The following is a 23,458-nucleotide window of genomic DNA, read 5'->3' on the forward strand; positions in this document are numbered from 1 at the left end:
TAGAGACGTTGGGCCTGTTCCTCCTTGCATCCTCCCATTCGCAGAGCTCCTCGGACTAGGCTACCAGCTGGCTGCTGGAGGCCTGTGGGAAGAGAGGCCAGCATCCCTTTCAAATCCGCCTGCCCCCCCCCCACTCCCCACCCCCGCCCCACGGAGACTTTGCAGCAGTGCTGATTCCCGACAGAAAATGCCTGAGGAACTAGAAATTTCCTTAACTGAAGCCCCAGCTCAGAAAGTGAAAGGCTTCATTATGAGGCAGCCTCGGAGGCAAAAGCGTGACCATGAACAGGCTGGGCAGTGGGAAGCGGGCACCAGGCCATTGCTGACTTCCTCGTCTCCCATATAACCAGAGAGGTAGGCGAGCCCGGAAAAGGAGCCAGGGTGGGACCCCACCAGTCCCCAAGGTCCTTATCAGCTATTGTGTCCGAACCTGGCCCTGCCTACCCCTTTCTCTGCAAGTCTATAATCTTAGAAAAGCATGGAAATTAGTTTTTGGAGGGGTGTTCAAACTTCTCCTCCTGGAGTATCCCCAACCCCTGCAGCCCAGGACACAAGTGGACCTGGGCTGGGTTCTTACCTCAGAAGAAAACTGGATTATTTCTGAGCACCTCTCTTCTAGTTTTAAGAAAGTGGTGCTACATAAAGGAGCCTCCATTTTCTGGGCTGACGGGTGCATGAGCTGGTTAGAATTAACTATCTAAAAGGAGTCCGTCTCCTGCTAGCAGCTACATGCCTATTCCTCAAGATTCTCCAGTGTTTAGGACCTGACCCAACCTTAGCTAAATGAAGGAGAAACACAGAAGCCATCTGAAAAAGCAAAAGGGCCATTTTCCTCTCGCTTTGACAAGCTTCCCACCTTCCCTGTTCCATTTCATAACCACAGGCTTGAGGTGAAACTCAGCCACCCTTTCCCCCCCTTACACACAGAGAGCCATACTGGACACTGGAAGGAGCCAGGAGAGGCTGAGAGTGGGAGAAATGGGAGCCAGAGCAGGAAAGACCCCAGACTCACACTTCCTACGCCAATGGCTCTGGCCCCAGGGTGGAAGGGTCTATTTTGGTGAAGGAAGTAGCGACTGACTGACATCTGGGAGTCAGGACCTCCAGTGTTTACAACACTTGGGAGGCGACGATGAACAAATTAATCTCATGTGTAAAGGGAAGGAATTAATCTAATCAGCACTTTTCCAAAATGTGCTCTTCAAAACATTAGGAACAAGACGCTAGCAGCCCTGTGAAAATGAAAACAAGAGACAAAAAGCCAAGCACCGAAGCTTGGGGCAGCCATGAGCACAGAAATCCTGGACTCTGACAGATTGTGGAGACCAGGAGGTCATGGAGGGTTTCCTGGGATTGACAGTTTACAGGACACCATTTTGGCAACACTCGACCAGTCTCTCTGGCCATGCCTCTCTTCGGGTCTAAACCTGTTTGGGAAATCATGAACCAGGGCTCTAGGCACCAGGGGAAATACAAGATGCAGAGGAAAAAGCTGCAAGAAAAAGATAGAGAGAGGGTGAAATAACTGAGGCCGGAAATTGGGCTTGAGCTGAGAAGTGAGTGGGGAGGGAAGGAGGGGGAAGACTTTGGAAACCCTGGGAGCAGTGACAGCTTGGGAGCAGAGGCTGCGCGGTGTGGCCAAGGGGAGAAGGGAGGCGTGGGGGCTACATTTGTATTTTTCGCTGGGCCAGTGCTAAGTGCACTAGTGACAATGATTAGTGATGGCTATGGGGGGTGGTAATGAACCTTCAGGTTCAATCAAGCCTAGGTGTTTGTAGAGGGGGGTCCAGGTTAAGAAGAGAAATTCAGAGTAGCTGGGCTCGGTGGCTCACACTTGTAATCCCAGCACTCAGGGAGGCAGAGGCAGGTGGATCACTGTGAGGGCACAGTCTACAGAGTGAGTTCCAGAACAGCTAAGGCTACACAAAGAAACCCTGCAAAAAAAAAAAAAAAAAAAGAGGAATTTGGCTCCAGGACCAACCTAGAAGAGGAGACCAATGACTGGCCTGTTCTGTTCATCGCCCAAGGGACCTATTCACACTTGATGCAACAGCCAGCTTCCTGGGGAGGTAGGCTACCATCCTTCTCTGTCTTTGAAATGTTCCTGTAATTTTTTCCATCTCCCCCTAGCATCAGTGTAGCCATACTTTGGGCAGGATGTCACTGGGGCAGTGGGGACCGTGGTCGGAAGGCCTTCTGAGCATGCCCAGTACCTCACTCTCAAGGCTTCCTCTCTTCCCTAGAAGCTGTAGCCAGGCCTTGATTTTAGAGGCCTTCGTATACATTTGCGTATGGCTTGGGATGAAGGTAGCAGCAGGCTAAGAGGCACCGTTAACAACGTCAAATGCTGGGGAAAAGGAGCAAGGCCTCCTGCGTGCCTGTCTGCCCTTTGCCAGCTTCTCCTGCCCCCTCAAAATTCTTCTGAAGTTCCAAGGTCAATTTTATAAGCCTTGAGGACAGGAATTTCCTCACATACTGAGAAATCTTTGCTTCATAGGCAAAACCCTCTGACTCCTTCCGCTGTCAGGCATTGCCCTGTCTGCTAGAAAAATGCCATCTAGGCCGACCATTTCTGGGAACACTTAACGCTCTTCCTTCCTCATTCAAAACTAGTACCCATCAGCTTAGTACAAAAGCACACAGATACAGTCATGACATAGTTATGTGACATAAATATTTCATTTCTTTCTTTATGCGCTCTGCTTTCCTCATCAGAGATCAAAGGCAACACAACAATTAAAATATCAGTAGAAATTCCAATAAGCATGCCTGGAAGACTGAGAAGCCAAAAGGCCCATTTTAAAACACTAACACAAATACAATTCACAATTCACACATGTGGGCATTTCCGGGTGCTCGGTGGCACGGTACCATGGGGAGGTTGGCAGTTGGCAGGAGCTGTTCTGTTTTCCCAAGGGTACATTGTTCAGGTGTTGAGTTCCTTCTCCCTGTGTTTTCCAGGACCACTTCCCTAGAGGACCCTGCCCAGAGCTTGCCAAACCTAGACTCAATCCAAAAGCCACCGAGGGCGAGCTTGTCGCCTTCTGTCATCTCAGGGTGTCCTCTATCCCTTTTACCTCTGTCTCCCTGGCCCTACTTTCCTCCAGTTTCCACCCACTCCTCTCCTCTTCGTTCATCCACCAGTATCCCAAGGGACAGCACTCACAAACAGAAGCAATCTGGGTTTGGGCAGTTGGATTTCAGGGGTTGTGTTTGCCAGATGAACAAAGTGGAGAAGGGGTGCAAGTTCAGATCCCAGAATCCTGGGGGGGGGGGGAGGCCGGGGTAGAGGAGATAAGCCCAAGGTCCTCTGGTTTGAATTTCAGCAGAGCAAGAAGCTCGCTCTTTCTTTCTTTCTTTCTTTCTTTCTTTCTTTCTTTCTTTCTTTCCTTCTTCAAAGGAGGGATCTCAGACTTGCCCTCTTGTCCATCTTGTGTGTCACTAACTTGTTCACCCTCGGGCTGGGAATAACTTTTCATTTAATTGTCCTATCCGGCTCCCCAACCCCCAGTCCCATCTTCTCCCAGCTGGAGAAACTGCTGATGGCAAAGCTCCTCCCTCACGCCCAGGCCAGATGTGTCCCCCTGCCCCCTCCCCCCGTGCCACCCACCCCCCCACCCCCGCTCCCAAAACAGCAGGATTTACCATTCTTACCAACTTTGTTCAGAGAGAGAGAGAGAGAGAGAGACTATAACTCAGTAATAGAGTATTTGCCTGGCATGCATGACATCCTGGGTTCAATCCCAAGTACCACAAAAACAAAACAAAACAAAAAACCAAAAAACAAACAAACAACAAAAAACAAACATGGGAGTCTTGTAAATGAGCCATCATGACGACCCTGTGTATAGCAGAAAATAGAGATTCCAGGCTTGGGAACATCTGGCCTGCCCAGTGCCTCCTGAACCAGTTAATGTCATTTTGATTCTTGAGGACTCACCCATGGGGCCCTGGACAAAGGCCAGGATGCTGATCCTGACCACCAACTGCAGTTCTCAGTGTCTGCTTGTAACCTCACAGGCCTGAGTGTTGCCTGCCCATGCATCCCACTCCCCACGCCCCCAGCCACCTTCTTCCTCTCTCTCAGCCACAGACCCTTCCTCTGATCCTCAGGAAGTGACCCTGATGGGGATGGGGATGGTGACGTGTGGGCATCCCAGCACACCTGGCCTGACAATTTGGGATCTGGAAAAAGGTGCCATGCTGTGAGACAGCTCTTCCTGGCTTATATAAAGGGGGCCAGGCCACCTCCAGGTTCCGGCAGTTCCTGCTTGTGTAAGTATAAGATGGTAGTGGGCTGAGGAAGGGAAACAGACAGGGCTCCCCCGCCTCTTCGGTTCCTCCACCTTCTCCCGCACCTCTGTGGGGCATGCGTCTCTTATTGGGTACTGCTTTAGGAAGCTATGCCAATGTATCCCCTGGGAGCCACCCATACACCCACTCAGAGGGTCACTCAGAATGGCCATTGTTCTACAAGCTGGGAAAGAACCACCCAACCCTCTTGCCTCTGGGCACAACCGGAAATGTGCTCCGGAAGCCACACCATCTCTGAGAACAAATGGCAGGCCCCCCTGGGACTACAAGTGGTCAAGGGGTGCCAGCTCCAGCCTGGGACTGAGAACAGAGAGGGCCAGGGAAAGGCTGAGGTGCAAGGCCCCTCCTATTGGCTCCTAGTCTTTCTGCAGGTGGTAGAGATTTCCTCCGAGGAGGTAATCAGGTGTCCTGGACTCCTCTGCCCTAGCTGGGTGGGAGGGAGATGCGGTTGAGTCCCTCCAGCAGCCCAGCCTGACCACCCTCTTCTCAGCCATCTTCTATGTGGCTTCTACCTCCCGGGGCGTCCGATTGTGCTCAGCCAGCACCCTGCTCTTCACCTTCTTGCCCAACTCCAGCCCTACCCAGCTCTTGCCTTTCGCCTGTTTTCCCCTCCCCCGGAAGGAGCCTGAGCGCTCCCCGACACCCCTGCACCACACACGGTCACAGTATTCATTGACCCGAGGCAGGTTGGCAAAACCAGTGAGCTGAAGGACGTCCTTATACCAAGCCTTGGGTGATGCAGAGGCCAGGCCTCCCCAGGCTGAGGACCCGTCCAGCCCTGGCTCCCGGAGGAACAGGTTGTCCAGCTGTGCCGTTGCAATCACATCCAGGGCAAAGCGGACCACAGTCTGGGAGAAGCCATGCTCCAAGGTGGTACAAGTGTAGTTTCCAGCATCCAGGCGGCTGAGCCTTCGGAACAGCAGCCCCTGCTCTGTTTGCACAACTCGCTCATCTGTCTTCACCTGTAGGGTGAATAGGAGGGCACAGGAGACATAAGCAAGGGGTAAGGGGAGAACATTCACCCCATTTTCTTTACCCTGCTTTTCCACATTCACCATCCTCAGGGTCTAAGCCCCCGGGGGCCCCTCCCTTTCGCCTATTCCCTTATTCCCAAGGTGGGCTGAGCAGTTCGACAGGATCTCAGAACAGACCACAAACTATTTGCAGGCAGGTGGGTCCTCCCCTTCCCACAGCTCAGCACCTATGAAGGAGGCATTTCAGAGACCAAAAGCTGCATGTCCCAGGGTCTAAGCCCGAAGGCAGCACCTTCAGATAACTCTGCGTGGGCACCCAGGGAGCGGAGGAGTTAGGTGCCTGTCTATGAGGTTTTACTCTGAGCTAATGAAAAGTCTACAAACACATACATTTACCCACACAGTCATGCTGGGCCTTCCTGGTTCACTCCCCCGCAGTGTGAGGCCCACAGCCCAAGCCTGGGGTGGGCTAAGTGCCCACTTAAGTGTGGGAGGCAACAGCTGGCTCCGATCCCAAGCTCTTCCTGCTAACCCTGTCTGTGCATCCGAAGGCTGAGGGTGAACTGCCTGGGTGGTTAGCATTGTGCAACCTCATCTTGTTGCTCCCCTTACTCCAGGGAGTCTCCTCAGTGCCCAACCCTACAGCTGGTCCCAGGCTTGCCTCCCCCCCTGCCCTGCCCTCCCCCCCCCACCACCCCCCAACCCCCCCACCCCCGCTCCCAAGCTGGAGGAAGAGCCCCTCCCTGTAACCTAACCCCTCCTTTTCTTACCCTCCCCATGGGAAAACCGTTCCCACCCCTGCTTTGCCCCTGCTCAGCCTCAAGCCCCAGATTGAAGCCATCTTAAGGATTGACAGACCGTCCCAGGCAGCGGGAGAAGAGGGCTTGGGCAGACTGGCTTCTGAGGAAGAAGTGCAGGGCTAGGAATAGGAAGTGATGGGAAGCCAGGGACCAGGCTTGAGACAAAGAACAATTACTATTACTATTCTCTGGGGGGGGGGGGGGGAGAGATCTCTTCAAAGCTGAGCCCTATGCATTAGCATGAGACCTGCCAAAACAACTTAGACCCCATTCTCTCTCTTCAACCTCTGGAGGCTGTAGCTGTGCGCAGCCTAGGCACCCCCAGAAGCAGAAATGGGGGCCGCTCCTCGTAGGTACCCCAAGGTGTAATACACATTTTTTTTCTTAGCATAATCTTGGCCCCTTCACTCCAGAGTCCCTTTCTAGAGCTTAGGCTTGGGGTTCATGGAGAGAAATGGATCCCAAGGCAGCATCCTCACTCACCTGGTCCATCCCCTTATCCGCTGGCCTCTGTAAAAACCAGCGCACCGCAGCCTGGGGAGACTTGGGCAGGCACTCAAGGAAGGTGCTGTTATGCTCTGTGCCAAAGACTCTGGCCACTCGTCCTGAAGCTTCCTCTGCAGAGAGGACCAGGTCAGATCAGCCTGGGAAACTAGGGGACCCCGACTCTGAGGGCCACCAACTCCCATAGGATTCCTGTGTGACGAAGACTTAAACACCCATCAACCCCAAGCCCATGGTTTCCCAGGATAGAGACCAGTCCACAGGGTGTCCCACAGCCGCCACTCACTGTCTTGGCTCTGCCCCAGACACTGCACAGCAGGGTTGCCATGCCGGATGTCCTGCCGACGGAACCTGCGCTTGCTCAAGCTGGGGCGGTAGCGGGCACAGGAAGTGCCATCCCAGGCACAGTATGGGTCCCGGGCCAGGCAACACTCGGCACAGGCCCTGCCATAAGTCTCACAGTGGTGCAGCTGCAGCTGGGCCACTCCCAGTGGAGAGCCCACATACAGTGTTTGCTGCGGGAGGAATACAAGCAGAGCCCCCAGTGAGCTGGACTTCACCAACATGCTCTCAACCCCCCCCCCCCCAGGCTTTCCCAGGACCCATCAGTTTCAGGAAGGCTTCCAGAACCTCGTGGATTCATTCACAAGAATAGAGATGTTGATGTATTCCAGACCCTGTGCGATGAGACTGTGAGTAGGCGTGAGTGAACCTGGGTCTTTTCTATAAGAGACTTTTTCAGGCCCCCTTGGCTGTCAACCTTTGTGCCCTAGCCTATCAGACTTGGCGAGACTGGCCTCTGACTTCCAAGTTGTACCTTGCCGGCGTGCCTAACCTTTTGACATTGTGACACAACCTTGTCATCTGCAAAGTATAAGCAACCGAGTCACTAAGAACTAATTATTAAAAATGCTAACAACAGGGCTGGAGAGATGGATGGCTCAGTAGTTAAGAGCGCCGCCTGCTCTTCCAGAGGTCCTGAGTTCAATTCCCAGCAACCACATGGTGGCTCACAACCATCTATAATGTAATCTGATACCCTCTTCTGCAGATAAAGTACTCATATGCAATAAATAAAATAAATAAATCTTTTTAAAAATGCTAACAACTTGTGTTTTAAGTAAGTTTATGATTTTGTGTTGGGCCGCACTCATAGCTGTCCTCTGCCCCATGTGCCATTGGGTTATAGAAATCCCAGGATAATGGGCTGAGGAGTTGGCTCAGTGGTTCAGAGCACCGTCTGCTCTTCCAAAGGTCCCGGGTTCAATTCCTAGCACCCACATGGCAGCTCATAACTGTCTGTAACTCCAAGATCTGACACCTTCACACCAATGCACATAAATTAAAATTAAATAAAATTATTTAAAAAAAAAAAAAAAAAGAAATCCCAGGATAAAAGCTGAGATGTGGACCGCCAGCCTGACAATATGAGTTTGCTGCCCTCTGTCCCATGTGGTGAAAGGAAAGAAGGGAACTAATAAAAACTGTTCTCTGCTCTCTGCCCTCCGTTTGCCACAAGAACTTTAGGGCCTTGTAGACTCATTGACTAGCTCACTGCAACTTGACCTTGGCAGGGTTTTATTAAAACAAATAAAATATATTTTAAAGAAAATTTAAAAGCTGTGATTTACTCCAAGAGACTAAGGAGATGGCTCAGTCAATCAAGTGCTTCAGCACAGGGGCCTGAGCTCAGTCTTCAGAACCTGTGTGTAAAAATGCAGGGTATTGGGCTTCCACTTGCAATTCCAGGCTGAGGAAGCAGAGCAGAGACGTGGGGCTTTAGAGCTTGTGGCCAGCCGCCCTAACCTAATGGGCAAGCTTTAGACCAATGACTCTGTCTCAAAAAAAAAAGATGATTAACACCTGAGAAATGACACCTGAGGAGATCCCCTAGCCTACACACAGGCAGACACAGACAGACGGACAGACAGACAGACAGACAGACACACACACACACACACACACACACACACACACACACACAGGCAGACATGCACACATACACAGTGTAAACAAAAAATTTAAAGGTGTGATTTACCAAAAGACAAACTGGGACGGAGTAGGTGGTTAAGGGCATGCATCACACCATTAAAAGATTTCTTTGTTTGACTGAAAATCTGGATTTTGTTTCCAAGCCCATTTGTGTCCCTTAGAAGGCTCCCCAGGTGCTCTTGTGGCATATTCTGAACACAGCCTCATGTTAAGCTCTGCTCCCAGCTGGACTTGGCCTTAGCTGCAAGCCCTAATTAAATCCAAGAGGCGCAGCTCTCCAGTAGAATCCACGGCAGGTTTAGGAGAAGGGATCTAGGATTAGGGGCTGGCCTTACCCGTTTGACAGAGATCTCCATCTCGGTGATGGGTGTTGGCACCTAGAGAAGGAATGGGGTCTTAGGATGGATGGCTGAGGCTCTGCTTCCAGCATTTCCCAAGCCCTAGGAGGGCGCCAGCTGCCCCTCATCTGATCGTTGCACCTCCTGGCAGCAAAGGCTGGGCAGGATTTGGGAAAGGTGGCACGTGTCTGCAACCTCAATACTTGAGCAGCTGTGGCAGGAAGGTGGAGAGTTCGAAGCCAGCCTGCTCTATATATGTTTCAGTCTCAGCTAAGCTACATAGAGAGACGTGATCTCAAAAATACAAACACAGGCCAGGCATGTTGGTGCACGCCTTTGATCCCAGCTCTTGGGAGGCAGAGGCAGGAGGATCGCTGTGAGTTCGAGGCCAGCCTGGTCTACAAAGCGAGTCCTGGACACCCAAGGCTACACAGAGAAACCCTGTCTTAAAAAAACGAAACAAAACAAAACAAAAAACCAAAAAGCAAAAACAAAAATACAAACACATGGTAGGTGCGGTAGAGCAGGGTCGAGAAGCAGAGGCAAGTAGATTTCTTTGAGTTTGAGCCTTGTCTACATGGTATGTGCCAGGCCAGGCAAGGACCTTGTCTCAAAAAAAGGCGGTAAGGGGGCTGGGTGGTGGTGGTGCACACCTTTAATCCCAGCACTCGGGAGGCAGAGGCAGGTGGATCACTGTGAGTTCGAGGCCAGCCTGGACTCTACAAAGGGAGTCCAGGACAGCCAAGGCTACACTGAGAAACCTTGTCTCAAAAAAAAAAAAAAAGGCGGTAAGGGAGGCTGGATCATGTTACCCAGACATCCAGAAAGCTCTCCTCATCCTGGCTTGGCATAGAGTTCCACAGTCCCCTCCCACAGTGTTTGCCAGCTATGAACCAGCTGTCCTAATCATTCACCTCAAGCCCAGAGGCAAAACAGGCCCCCAAACACAGACAATCCCTGTCCAGATATACAGGGAGAGAACTCTCGGGGACCTGGAGTCTCAGCCACTTTGTCACTGCAAGTTGAGCCTGACAAAGCTTTGTGTATGGTGCCCTCCTTGGCTATCCCTCCCTGAAGAGCTGCAGGCGGCTTGAGGCCACAGCCTGCTACCCCAGCTCTCTCGGTAACTCAGTAGCATCCCAGGGCCTCTTCAGAAGTATGTGCCATATTTTGAGCCTCTCCCCCCGGGGCTCGCACTCCTGGAGCCTACCCCAGGCCCAGGGGTGGGAGAGTGAAGCCGTTCATTAACTCCTGCTCACCTTAAACACCTGGAGCTCCTCCAAAACTATCTCTTCAGGCTCGGCCATGCCACCACCCTGGAGGGCAATGACTTTGAGCACAGACCCTGAATCTGGAGAGTCACAGGAATAAAGGTTAGTCAGACCACAAGGAAGAAGCTACCCCCTCTCCCCACAAACCTGGCTGCCTCTGTTCAGCCCTCCTACCCGTCCCTAGGAAGATGACGTCATAGGTCCCATCCTCAGCCTCCACGCGGTCCACCACAATCTGGCGCAGCTGCTGAGCCAAGTGAGTTTTGACCAGGACAGGGCGGCCACGCCTAGGCCTCACAGGCTGGAACATGAGTGGGTGGTCTCGGACAAACTGCAGCACCTCATCTGGGTAGTTCTTGGTGCTGCCAAAGGGTCTCCCTGGCTGTGCCGTCATCTTGCTGGGGCACTGCAAGCAGCAGCAAAGAGAACACTTGAATTCCCTGGGGTGGCACTACACGGCCTCTTTCCACCTCCAGGGGCCGTGCACATAGCGGAGGCTCTCCCAAGCCCTGTGGAGGCCCAGCCCACTACTTCCCTGGGCTGAACGTAATCCTGAAGCGTTTTCTTTTCTATGGGGGAGCCCCCCTGTCATCTACTTACACCCCTTTGCCCGGCCCCAAGCAGCTACTCACCACACCAGGGCGAGGGAAGGGCACCTTGCCCTCATAGGGTCCCCACTGTTGCTGAGGACCATCTCGGTGGGCAAAGGGTCCATTGAAGACCTCCCAGATATCTGCCATGTGGTACACGCAGACAGCAAAGCCCTGGAACACAGCACTGCCGAAGGCAAACAGGGACAGTCAGGCTGGGCCAAGGCGGTTGGGGGAGGGAAGAGGGCAAGCTGGCTCCATAGGCCATAAAGAAGATGATAGTGCCGCCTGCTGAAAACGAAGACTGGGACACAGGACCCGGAGGCAGAGACACAACAGAAATAGAGATGAGGAAATAGACAGAGTCGCCGAATCAGGGAGAAAGACAACAAAAAAGCTGCAGTCCGAGGGCTGAGGCTCAACAGAGAAACCAAGGGTATAGAGACCAGGCTGGGGTGGCAGCTGGGTGTAGGGCAACAGGCGTGCCCACCTGACGGTGCTGAAGAGCGCATACACCTCGAGGTTCTTCCCTGCCTTGGGCAACAGCAGGAACACATCCTCTGGAACATGGAAAGAAGCATAAGCATTATTTATAGCCACTGGCGATGACCTGACTCACCCCCTACTCCCAGAACCTAGGCCTGCTCGGCCATTGCCTTACCCAGCTGGTCAAAGTGAGTCTCAGCCCCACCAGGGCCGGGCACAGAGCATACCAGCCTGGCCTTGAGGAAGGTACTCCACTTGTTCACAAGCACCCGCTGGCCGCCAGCATCATTCTAGAAAGTATAGGATGGAGTCAGCTTTATGCCCATGAGGATGAGTCCCGCCTCCTGTTCCTCCACCCTCAACCACAGGGAGAGGTATGCTCCTCAGCGCTGCGTCCTCGCCTCGTTTCTCCACCGTGGAGGGACAGTCTAGGAACGAGGTCACAGCAGGGGTCTTGAACCTCACCACCCCACCACGGCTCTCACCACACAGACGCGGCCCACGCGGCTGATGGTGACATGACCCGGCCCACCATCTGGGGATGGGACTGTCTCGGAGAAGAAGAAGTACACTTTGTCGTCATCCCGGTCAGAGTTATCTGGAATCCGAGCAGCCATCACAAACCGGGGCTCTGAGAGGGTGAAGGGGGGCGGATGATGTGACGTGGTGGAGTGGGGAGCCACATGCCTCCCCCACCCTAGGAGCTGGAGGTGTGGCCTGTCCATCCTGTGCCACATTCCATCTGTCTTCTCTCCTCCCAGGATGGGTCCTAAGCAGCCTTGCCCACAGGAGGCCTCACCATGTAGGAGGCTCTGGTCAGAGTCAGAACGCAGGGCTGGCCGGGGACCCCCACTCCGGAAAATCATGGCCTCACGTCCCAGGAAATCGGCAGTTAGGCCTGTGTACAGCTCCCCACCTAGAGGAGGGCCAGAGTCAGGAGAGAAAGCCAGGCCTAGCAACCAGCACCATCCCCTCCCCGTGTGCTATGGCCAGCTCTCACCCTCCTGGCCCCACCCTGGCTTGGTATCACCCACCTACATAGGTGCTGGCGAAGGGACGGCTTGGCTCGTGTGGGCAGCGCCCCCTTCCGTTTTCCACACTGCTGGGCTCCAGGTGGAGCACGTGCTAGAGGTTGGAAAGGGACACAGAAGGGTGTCACCTGGGAAAGAAGCAGAGCCTCAAGCGGGCAGTGATCCTTGCGTGCAACTGGAGCGTAGGGTCGGCGGTGGGGGAAGAAATCCTCATTCATGGCCCTTCTGACGGGGTCAGCACCCCAGCACAAAGGGGCCTTTCAAACCCCTGCTCCCTCTGTCCTACCCGGGGTCAATGGGAAGCGTTCAGACAGCAGGGGGCAAATGTCACCGTTCCAGGCCCTCACCCCCCACCCCCAAGATTTCTCATGGGGCCTGGCCCAGGCTCACCTCCCCGCGATGCCCCACTGTGATAAGGGCGCAAATGGGCTGGAAGGCTCCAGTGCCGCAGGCCAGCAGATGGGTCCGGTTATGGGGCTGTAAGACCCGCACGAAGTTGGCACACTCTGTCTGCAGGGGAAGGAAGGCGCCTTGGGTTCTAAAACTCAGCCCTGCTTTGTATCAGCTCTGGGGGGCGCAGTCTTCCTCCAGCCAGACCTCCCAAAAAACGCTCGGGATCTGCATCAAATGCTCTCGACAGAGGAGCGGCTGCAGGCCATTCTGAGAACCAAAGCCTGGCTGAGTGGGCTGGAGAATGGTTGCCGAGGATACTCACCAAAGGGTCTCTTCCCTTTCGGACACACTCGGCCCTCTGTCCTGGCTGTGGCAGCCACAAGACCTGAAACACAGACGGTGACCTCAATGCCCTCAAACTCAGAGTCTCCGTTTCTCCAGCTGGCCTCTCATCTCATGGTGGCCGGCTTTCGGCCCCGTCTGTCCGGCTCACCTCCCGGGGGTCTGTCCATGCCTGATCCAGCCTCAGAGAGTAGAGGGCGTCGCGGCCTCCCAGAAAGAGGCGATCCCGGTACTCATCCATGTACATGACTTGGAGGTCTAGGGAACCCCGTGGGCCCAGAAAGATGGCAGAGCGGTTGGCAGACAGGAGATCTAGTAGAGAGCAGGGGATGCGGGTTAGGGTCAGCTACTCAGCCCCACTGCCCCAGCCAGAGAGTGAGAACGGGGGGTCCAGCTGTGCACACACCACACATGCACATCTGGAGAGTGTTGCCATCCGCAGGGTTGTTGAAAGGCTTTTGGGACATGGTCCTTGGGGCAAGTGGTGCAAGCAGTTCTCAGTCTCCACACAATCCGGCCCAGTGGGGATTAAATTTAGGGCCACCCTCCATCACGATCGGCCCCCAGGCATTCTGTCACCAAGTCACAGCCTGATGGCCCTCTCTCCTCCGTTCTTCAGACCCGTCATCTTTCAGCTGACAGCTTCCCAGGATCCTATCTGTACCTTGCTAAGTGCCCAGGGAAGACAGCCCCCGTCGACAGAAAGGATGTCAGCAAGCCTGGCAAAGACCTTGGAGAGCCAGGAAGACGGTAGAAGAAGGTGAGAAAGATTGGCTCCCTTGGGAAGATGGATAGGTCCGGGAAAGAGTTCTCAGCAGAGGGGACAGCAAGGCAGGGTAGACTAGGCATAGCCAGACAGAATTCCAACCTCAGAGTCATGGGCAATGACATTCTCTTTCCTACATGCTGCGCTGTCAGCTGACCCCAAAGATGGCGGGATGAAGGGCCCCAAGAGTTGTAGGTCTTGATGTAGTTCCTTGGGGTCTGCTTGGGGAGGTGGAAGGGGGCCTCAGCAAAGGGCTGGAAGATTTGTCAAGAAGGAGATGCCAACTGGGCACGGTGGTGCAGGCCTGTAATCCCAGCACTCAGGGAGGCAGAGGCAGGTGAATCTCTGTGAGTTCGAGGATAGCCCGGTCTACAAAGTGAGTCCAGGACAGCCAAGGCTACAGAGAGACCCTGTCTACAAAAAGCTGAAGACTAAAGGAGGAGGAGGAGGAGGAGGAGGAGGAGGAGGAGGAGGAGGAGGAGGAGGAGGAGAAGCCACCTGCCACCCTTGGGAAGGCCCAGAGTAACCCTTACTTTAGAAGTCCTCGGGCACTCCACTCCATCCTCAATCACTAATGCCTCTTCAGCGTGCCCTGCTTGGTTACTATAGACTCTGAAACTTCCCTCTCAGATGCCATTCATAGCAACCCGGTCTCCCCTCAAAGCCACAGCTCCCAGAACCAAGACTCCTTCTCCTCGTAGTCTCTGCAGCAAGCTTGTGCCGTCCCTTTCTAACTGAGGTTCCCGGGGGGGGGGGGGAATGATTCTTCTCTCTAAAAAGAATCTGCAGGGCTGGTGAGATGGCTCAGTAGGTAAAGGCGCTTGCTGCCAAACCTGACAATTTGACTTTGAGCCCTGGAGTCTCATGTGGTAGAAAGAGAGAACCAACTGCGCAAGCTGTCTTCTGACCTATACACATGTGCAAAATGCACTCTCTCTCTCAAACAGTAGATAGATTGATGATAGATAGATAGATAGATAGATAGATAGATACGCGCAATACAGTTTTGTTGAAAAAGAATCTATAATTAAATCTTAGTCTCGATTGTCTTATAGACTATCAAAAGTGGCAGAACCACAGAGGGACACCTCTACACACACACACACACACACACACACACACAGAGAGAGAGAGAGAGAGAGAGAGAGAGAGAGAGAGAGAGAGAATGGCCGAGAAAAGCAAAGTCTCTCCTGGACCGTAGACGGAGAGAGCGTAATAAAGTGAGCTTGGATGATAAGGCAGGACAGGCTGCAAGAGGTGGAACTGGCTCCTCCCTTCCCTGTGGCTCAGGACCAGAGGGACAGATTTCTTCTCACTCCCCTGATGTCTGCCCAGCCCCTTTCCTGTCCAGTCCCCCTGTCCCCCTCCCATCTCTGTGCCCATCCCTACAAGAAGTCTCTCGGGTTTTCCATCTTCTTCCCTCCCTTTGTAGCAGCCCCCTCAGTTTCTGCCTTGCATCCGTCTCCCACTTTGGCCATGGCTCCCAGGATGTACCTGCCTTTCCTGCCCACAGGCATTGCTAGCACCATCCAGGCTCTGACCAGGAAGCCTTTCCCCAGAGATATGCAGGGTCTGACTCTACCCCTGCTGCTGCTGCTGGCTGCCTAAGGACAGCTCTGGCTGTCCCAGAGACCCAGACAGACATCCACAGACATTCACGACATGGCGCACAAATAAGGCAGCACTGTCCAGTACCTCTGTAGGAGAGCCGCAGACGAGGCACACTGGGGCTGGCACCAGGGCTGGGGCTGCCCCCATGGAGCAGGAGGCTCCCCAGGAGGCAGCAGATGGCCCAAGCTGGTGGGTCCATGCTGGGGGAAAAGAGGAGCTGCCCTCTGATCCTGCTGCAGGATGTAGTTTGCTCTGCTGCCAAAGGCCAGCCACTTATAAGGCAGTGGCTCCGCCCAGTGCTGGGCGGGAAGGCGGCCGAGGAAGAGCGAAGAAGAGCTCCAAGCCTGCCATCTACCTGCAGTTAGTTTCTTCCAACCACCTCAACTGGCCCACTTAACGCCTATGTAGCAAACTAGCTTGAGCCCTTCTTGGGAGACTCTCTCCCGGCTGAGGTGGACAGTTTGAATGACAGACACTCACACATGGCTAAGTACCCGGGCTCCAGCAAAGTGGCAAAGGTACGAGATAACCTGAAAAAAGAGGTCAGGAATCAGGCTGGGGTCTGGCTTTTTTCCACAGCCTCCCCAGAGTCTAGCCCTGGGTGGGTTGGGCATCCTTGACCTGGGTGCCCAAAGATCTCCTCATCCTGATGGAACTTAAGATCCAGCCACATGGGGCTGGAGAGATGGTTCAGTGGTTAAGAGCACCGCCTGTTCTTCCAAAGGACCCAGCTTCAATTCTCAGCACCCACATGGCAGCTCATAACTGTCTGTAACTCCAAGATCTGACACCAAAAAATCCAGCCACATGTCACGGGTCAGCAGGCACTGGTGAGAAATGAATGTCTAAGGCAATGATTCTCAACCTGTGGGTCAAGACCCTTTTGGGGGTCAAATAACCTTTTCACAGGGGGCACCTAAGATGATCTGAAAACTCAGATACTTACACTATAATTCCTAACAGTAACAGAATTGCAGTTATGGAGTTAAAAATAATTTTATGGTTGAGGGTCATCACAAAGGAGGAAGTGTATTAAAGGATCTCTGTGTTAGGAAGTCTTAGAACCACTGGTCTAGGGTCTTTTATCTAGATTTTCCCAGGCCCCACAGCTCCTCTCAGAATCTACCAGCCTCTTTCTCAGCTCAGCAGGCTTGCTCTGAGGCACGGGACAGGGTTTATCTGATCCCTAGGAGAGCGTTCCTTGCCTTGTTTCCGTCAGAGGCCCAGGCGCTAGAGTGCAATCGGGTGAGCTCTTCCCGAGCCCCATGTTACCAGGGTTCACGGTTCTACCCTGGTGTGAAGTCCATGAAAAGGAGCCAATGGGGAGATGCACCAAGGCACTGAATCCTGGTAAGTGGGAGCCCCCAAACCCTCACTGCAGAGTGGCTTCTGGACCCACAGCCCCCCAGTTCCCACCTCACCCCACACTGAACGTGCCTTTCAGAAGAGAGGGGATGTGACTGAGACCACAGAAGGCTGATCTCAGGTCAACCCTGGCCCCTCCCTCCCCCTCCCTGTCTCTTCTCTACCTACCTCCACCACGCTGTTCCCCTGAGCTCTAGAACGTTAATGTGGTGGGGGCTTCTTAACTGGAAGCAGATCAGGGGCTGCTCGGAGACGCCAGCAGCTGGCCCCATCCTACTCCCACCTCTGACTCTTTAACCAATGCCCTTTACTCTCTCGATCTGCCTTCTCCTCCGGAGGCCAAGGACTAGTCATCCTGGATATGACCATCCAGACTGAAGAACGACGCCTATACAGGGGCTACTACAGCAGTGAGCTTATCCTGGGACCTCAGTAGGCTGGGGACACTCTGCCTCCACTTCCTGGGGAAACCCTGTGTACCTAACCCAGGCTGAGCCCTTACATCTTGCTTGGGATTGAGCTGAACAGCCAGCCAGCACGTGGCCACACGTTGAGCGTGTGAGCAGGAGACCAAAGCACTTCTCAGTCCACCACCCTTGGGGTATCTACTCAGCCAGCCCCTCAGCGGTGGCTCTAAGGAGGCCTGTGTCTGCCAGGACAGGCATGTGAGGTAGGCTGCTACTTCCCGTCACAGAAAGGACCGGAGACAGAGCCTGGAAACCCATACTCAAGTGTGTGGATACAGCTCACTCGTCACTCCCTCTCCATGCCTCCCTTTCCTCGTCTCTTCCTCAGTTTCCCAGTCTAGACAGCAGGATACAGATCTTTCCTAAAGGACCCTTGCTGCCTGCTGCAGACCCACAGGGACCCTGAAGGCTCAGATTAGTGAGCGTAGCACAGACACCCTGTGCCACCTAGTGGACAAAGGTGGAACTTCATGACAGATCGAGGGGGCTGACCGGGTTTTATGCTGAACCTGCCCTGAGGAACCAGGCAATTACCTAGATGCCACACTACCAAGAGGCAGAAGCAATGAACTTTGCTCCCGTGATTTCTTCTAATGGGAAAAACCAAGGGTGGCTTCATGGAGAACATGCTACCCAGACAAAGGGTGACACAGCTCAGCAGTAGAGAGAACAGAAACAGGTGACACATACAAGTGGCGTGGCATTAGGTGTTGGGGGGAATCGGGATCCCTGGGTTGATTCATATGTGATGTTCCTGCAGCAAGGCTAGGGGACACGCAGATGTATAGCCCAACCATTCCTGGGTAGAATTCCAAGGCAGCAACGCCTGGAAAGAATGGTTCACCCTCTGCCCTCAACGCACATGACCTTATTATAGAATTCCCTTCACCAAGCTGATCACGAGCTCCTTCGTCTCTCCCAGAACTGTTCCTGCCTCTGGCAGCTGCTTCTAGGTAGTTCTCACTTCTAAACCCCAGGTATATGGTTGGCTATTAGGAGTCAGTACGAAGCAAAGAGGCAGCTACAGCAGGCTCAGACATCCTCCTTCCGTCAGAGTGGGCTTGACTCTGATCCCCTCCCACTGCCCATCACCCTCTCTCCCCATATATACCTCTTCAAGTGGTCACCAAGAAGGATGCACCTTTCTGTCCTTCCTCTGAGCTGTACCCTCAGTCCCCACATTCACACACCCATCTTTTTTTGTTTGTTTGGGGTTTTTGTTTGTTTGTTTTTGGTTTTTTTAATAGAGTTTCTCTGTATAACCGCCTTGGGTTTCCTGGAACTCTCTCTGTACACCAGGCTGGCCTCGACTCAGTGATCCGCCTGCTTCCACCTCCCTAGTGCTGGGATTAAAGGCGTGCGCGCACGCACGGCTTCCTTACCACCCGCCTACCTCTCACGGCTTCAAGCCCCGTTCTCATTGTCCAGTTTAAATCTTGGGCCCAGCAGCCTTGTGGACAATGGTGGCTGAGCCCCCTGCTTCTTCATCACCCTCGATGGCGTGTTCTCACGGCACACCAGCCATTCCCCACTCACCCTCAAACGGCCATCTTCCCTACTCCGTGTTCTTCCTTCAGCCCCTGCCCATTCCTGGGTTTTGGCTGCTGACCACATCATTCACCATCTCCCCAGACTTCTGCTCCCTTTCTTCGGGGCTCTCCACTTTGCCCTTCATCCCACTGCTCCCCCGGGACACTCCCATTCAGATAGCCGAGCACCAGAGGAAGCAGGGAGGGCTTACGTCCTAAAACCCTGAAGCCATCAGCTGTCATCCAGGCCTGTTTCTTTCTGTTCTGCTTTTGTTTTTGTTTTGTTAGACAGTTTCTCTGTATATGTAGCCTTGGCTGTCCTGGACTCACTTTGTAGATCAGGCTGGCCTCGAACTCACAGTGGTCCACTTGCCTCCGCCTCCCTAGTGCTGGGATTAAAGGGGTGCGACACCACGCCTGGCTCAGCCTGTCCTACTCAGCTGCTCATTTCAGGTACTGGCACCCGGTCTCTGTTGTTTATGGACAAAACTGGGGAAAGGTTCCCTGCTCTGCTGATGCCTATATTGCCAGCTCTCACTTTGCTCCTTCTGCCCGTTCCATCTTCCCACCAGCCTGTGCCTGGGGCATCTCAACTTTGATTCTCCATAGTTCTCGTAATCAAGCTATCAAAAATGCCCTTCTTCTCCTGAGGAAACCCACCCAAACTCTGAGAAAGCCTACAAAAAAAAACCAGCCTGGGAGCCAGGAGGATGACTCACTTGGTAAAGCGCTTGCTTTGCAAGCATAAAGGTCCAGGTTTGATCCCAGAACCCACTTACTAAAACAAGAGTGCTGGCATGCTCTTGTGATCTGGGCACTGGGGAGGCAGAGACGGGAAGATCCCAGGATGCACTGGTCCCTAGGCTCAGGCTGGTCAGAGAGTTTTAGGTTAAGTGCGAAAGACTCCAAATCAGAAAGTAAGCTGAACAGCGCCCGAGGAATAACACTCCCAAACTGACTTCTGGCCTACACACAGACACATGCGTGAGTGCGTGAGTGCGTGCGTGTGTGCGTGTGTGCGTGTGTGTGTGTGTGTGTGTGTGCCTGTGTGTGTGCAGATATATACACACACAGACACACACACACATAGACACACACATACACACAGGTACACACACACTGAGTTCAAGGCCAAACTGCTCTAAAGAGGGACTTCCAGTACAGCCAGGGCCACCCAGAGAAACACTGACTCAAAAACCAAAAAGCTAAGTTCAAGCCAGTACAGTTTTCGCATCTGTAGGTCCAACACTTGGGAGACAGAGGTGAGAGGACGGCCAACGAGCCTAACCTGAACTTCACTGTAAGACAGTGCTGCAGCTTGGGGAAGCTGCCTAAAGTGCAGCTGAGAGGAGTTTGAATATCTTCGCACTTAGATTTTTGTATGTGTGCCTAGGTTGGGGGCGAGATGCAAGCGTGTCACTGTGCGTGTGGGATGATCAGAGAACAACTTGCAAAACTACCCCCTCTGGGCATCCCTCTGGGACAGGTTAGCTCTCCGTGGGAACAGAACAGTAAAACAGTCCAAGTGTAACAACACTGTGTCCATTGGGGTCCCAGGGATTGAGCTTGGGTCATCCATCTTGGTAACAGGTGCCTAGTAAAGGTAAGTAAGAGTGAGGCACCACCCTGGCCTGGAGTATTTTGTGTTATTTCTGCAACATGTTTGAATGTCTAGAATTTCATAAAATAAATACCAAAACAGGAGACAAAGAAACCTCCATCCCCAATACCTCTGATCTAAACCTATGCCTCCCCAGGCTTCTGTATCTCAAGAAATGTCACCCTGTAGTCCCTAGCCCTCTCAAGTTTGAGCCTTGGGCAATTTCTCCCTATACTACTTGCAAGATATTCCCCGAACCCAGGACATTTTGTGCCCCTTTACATCCCACGGTGCCAAGAGCCACCCGCCTTCTCATGCAGCCCCTGGCAAGGCTCCTGGCTCTCACAGCCCTTCTGCTTCCTGCAGCCCCAAGAGTGCCTCACTCCTCACATAAGTGTACTCAGGAGTGTGTAATGTGTACTTCACCGGTAAATTGTCATGTGCTTGTCTAAGCTTGTTGAAAGTGGACTCTGGGAACGAGGGGGAGGCTTTCCTGTCCCAGACTCCAGCATGTTTATTTCAAATATGCTCCAAATCTGCCCCTTAGCTCTGCAACAGCAGAGAGGTACATAAGACCAGCTAAGGGTACAAACACTTTGTCCTTGAGAGCAGCTAGAGGGTCAATTGTTTCCAACTGATGTTACTGCTATTTGATCCTATAATGTAAAAATGCCCATAGTGAGGTCACTGTGAGGAAAGGTCACCTGGAACTGCTTTACCTTGTCCCATTGGACTCTACTGCATGTTGTGAGAACCTGGTTTGATGTTATCTATCTGCCACTGTGGTTTTTGTTTTTGTTTTTGTTTTTTTACTCAGAAGCCCCACCAGCATCACCCAGGAGACACTGTCCTCCATCTAAGACTCTCTGGAACTCCAGAAAACTGTCTAAACGGGCCTCCCCCAGTTGATTTTGGCTGGATGGTTATATATCCCCAATTCAGTGGTATTGCTCTCTGCTTGCTCTTGGTGAGGCTGAGAGAGCAACTTTGCTGGGTGTTGTTTCTTTGTTTGATTTTTGAGACAGGGTTTCTCTGTGCACCCTTGGCTGTCATGGACTCACTTCATAGACCAGCATGGCCTCAAACTCACAGAAACCCGCCTGCCTGTGCCTCCCCAAGTGCTGGGATTACAAGCCACAGCGCCAGCTTCTGTTAAATGTTTTGAGTAACTGTTTTGATAATGTTCAGCCAGCTGCTGCTTTTCTCTATGTGCAGCTCGCTATTTATTCTTGTAATTTTGCTTTCTACACACTTAATAAACTCATTTATAAACCAAAGGCAGACTATTGTAGATCATTCTCTGGGTACCTGGGAACAGGAGGCCTGGCTGGCACTGCCCACCTCTCCCTGAGCCAACTGGAGCTCAGCTTCTGTCCCAGTGCATCCTTCCTATTTGAGACTCATTTAACGTTTCCCCCCCCCCCCATGCACCCTACAGCTGCTTCATTGGTGTTATAGGGGTTCTGCTCAAAACCATCTCTTCCTGTTTCTTCCAGGAAACATTCCCAGAAGACTTTATGTCAGGCCACCACACCATTCTGCTTTCCTCTCTGAATTCCTTTGTTTTTTCTTTCTTTCTTTCTTTTAATAATTTATTTATTTTTATTTTATGTGCATTGTGTTTTTGCCAGCATGTATGTCTGTGGGTGTCAGATTTTTGGAGTTACAGACAGTTGTGAGCTGCCATGCGTATTCTGGGAATTGAACCCTGGTCCTCTTTAAGAGCAAGCAATCAATGCTCTTAACCACTGAGCCATCTCTCCAGCCCCTCCTTTGCCTTTTTGATTCCCAGAGTTGGCTAGAAATTCTATGAGATTAGGAGCAAGGCCTCACTCGGACGTACCACGGCATCTAACCCTGTCCTGCAGACGGGGTGTGTGGATAGGCCGCTGTATGATGATGCCCTGGCAGGCTGCACCGCCCACTGCAGCTCCTCCTGGGACATCATCCTTGCTGGCCAATTCACTCTGGATGTCTTCAGAGGACCCCCAGGTCTCCAGTTCCCAATCTCAAGGGAAGGGCCATGGGGACCCCTAGCCACTCTTCCCATGGCTCTTCCGGGACTGGAAACTCCTGGCAGCTCTTGCCTGGCCAGAGGCATGTCTAGAATTCCAAGACTATCTCTGGAATGTGCAGCCTGTCTGGAGAATGCTTGGGCTGAGGCACAGGTGCAGAGGCAGTGCAGCAGCAGGGTGGAGCAAGGACAGCTGCTGACTGGAGCCGGGCTGTCATTATCAGCTGTCTCTCCTGAAAGCATTGCTACAAACACTTCCACTTCCTTGAAAACCCCCCAACTTCCCCTCCCCAGTCACTGTTCTGGCCTCAGCTCTGGCCTGACCGCCCCCCCACTCCACCCTCCACTACCTCTAATCTGGAGGCAATGTTACCAGACCTCAGGCCTTCACTTCCTGTCAGGGAAAATGACCAGGTAGGTGACTGAAGGCCAGCCTCAGAGGGCGAAATAACTAGACAGCAGGTCTGTTTGAACCTGGTCTGTCAGATAGAGGCCTTGGTTGGCTGCTAGGTGACTGAGTCCTCCTGATATGCCAGATGCCCTTAGCTCTCTGGGCCATGGGGTTCTCGTCTGTAAAATGAGTGACAGAGTGTGGCACTAATGACATGCTCCTCAGTGGAGTCCATATTGCTGGTGGAAAGCACAAAGCAGTTGGAAAACAGCACCGTAGCCTGCTGGGTCTCACGAGATTTAGCTTCGTTCCAACCAGGATGGAAGGATGCTGTGCCAAGGGGCATCCATTGCCCACTGGGTTGACTGCCCCTGGCTGAGAAGGTACCTGTTGGCTGCCATGCCGGCTGACCCTGGCAGTTCACTCCCATCCCAGAGCCTGGCTGGAGTGGGCAACTCTGAGTGAAGGTCAAGTCCAGGAGCTTGTTAAAATGCAGGCTCTGGGACTGCCGCAGGGCTCAGCCATCAGTGGGGCACAGATCAAGATGTCGCTAACCTAAGGAAAGCCCTTCAGCAGAAGGCAGGTTGAACAGTCAGAGCACAGAGGCTGGGTCATCAGGCAGGAGGGAACCGTAAGACAACATTGTGACCCCAAGAAAATCGGAGCAAGATAACCAGGCC

The 23,458-nt window shown here is 53.1% G+C and overlaps 1 protein-coding gene across 1 annotated transcript; it reads right to left on the reverse strand.

Moving 5' to 3' along the window:
• Window positions 1-2,657: 2,657 nt before the first annotated feature.
• SEMA3G (semaphorin 3G) lies at window positions 2,658-15,676 on the reverse strand. The gene is made up of 16 exons (XM_084795411.1): window positions 15,497-15,676; window positions 13,187-13,347; window positions 13,016-13,078; window positions 12,691-12,810; window positions 12,304-12,394; window positions 12,069-12,185; window positions 11,755-11,900; window positions 11,445-11,559; window positions 11,274-11,343; window positions 10,826-10,970; window positions 10,368-10,599; window positions 10,182-10,273; window positions 8,920-8,961; window positions 6,879-7,107; window positions 6,572-6,705; window positions 2,658-5,276 (listed from the first exon to the last, which is right to left on the reverse strand). The coding sequence occupies exons 1-16, from the start codon at window positions 15,609-15,611 to the stop codon at window positions 4,812-4,814; spliced, it is 2,337 nt and encodes a 778-aa protein (XP_084651537.1). The 5' UTR covers window positions 15,612-15,676; the 3' UTR covers window positions 2,658-4,811.
• Window positions 15,677-23,458: the final 7,782 nt, after the last annotated feature.

The sequence above is a fragment of the Acomys minous genome, assembly GCF_964271855.1.
Source record: "Acomys minous genome assembly, chromosome: 9".
Classification (NCBI taxonomy): Eukaryota; Metazoa; Chordata; class Mammalia; order Rodentia; family Muridae; genus Acomys; species Acomys minous.

Excerpts from the sequence above, each read along its gene's own strand:
- SEMA3G (XM_084795411.1), bottom strand. The coding sequence starts at position 15,611 with ATGGACCCACCAGCTTGGGCCATCTGCTGCCTCCTGGGGAGCCTCCTG. Across the intron at positions 12,395-12,690 it reads CAGTGGGGCATCGCGGGGAG|CACGTGCTCCACCTGGAGCC; the intron begins GTGAGCCTGGGC and ends TCCAACCTCTAG. Across the intron at positions 11,560-11,754 it reads GCGTGGGCCGCGTCTGTGTG|AATGATGCTGGCGGCCAGCG; the intron begins GTGAGAGCCGTG and ends TATACTTTCTAG.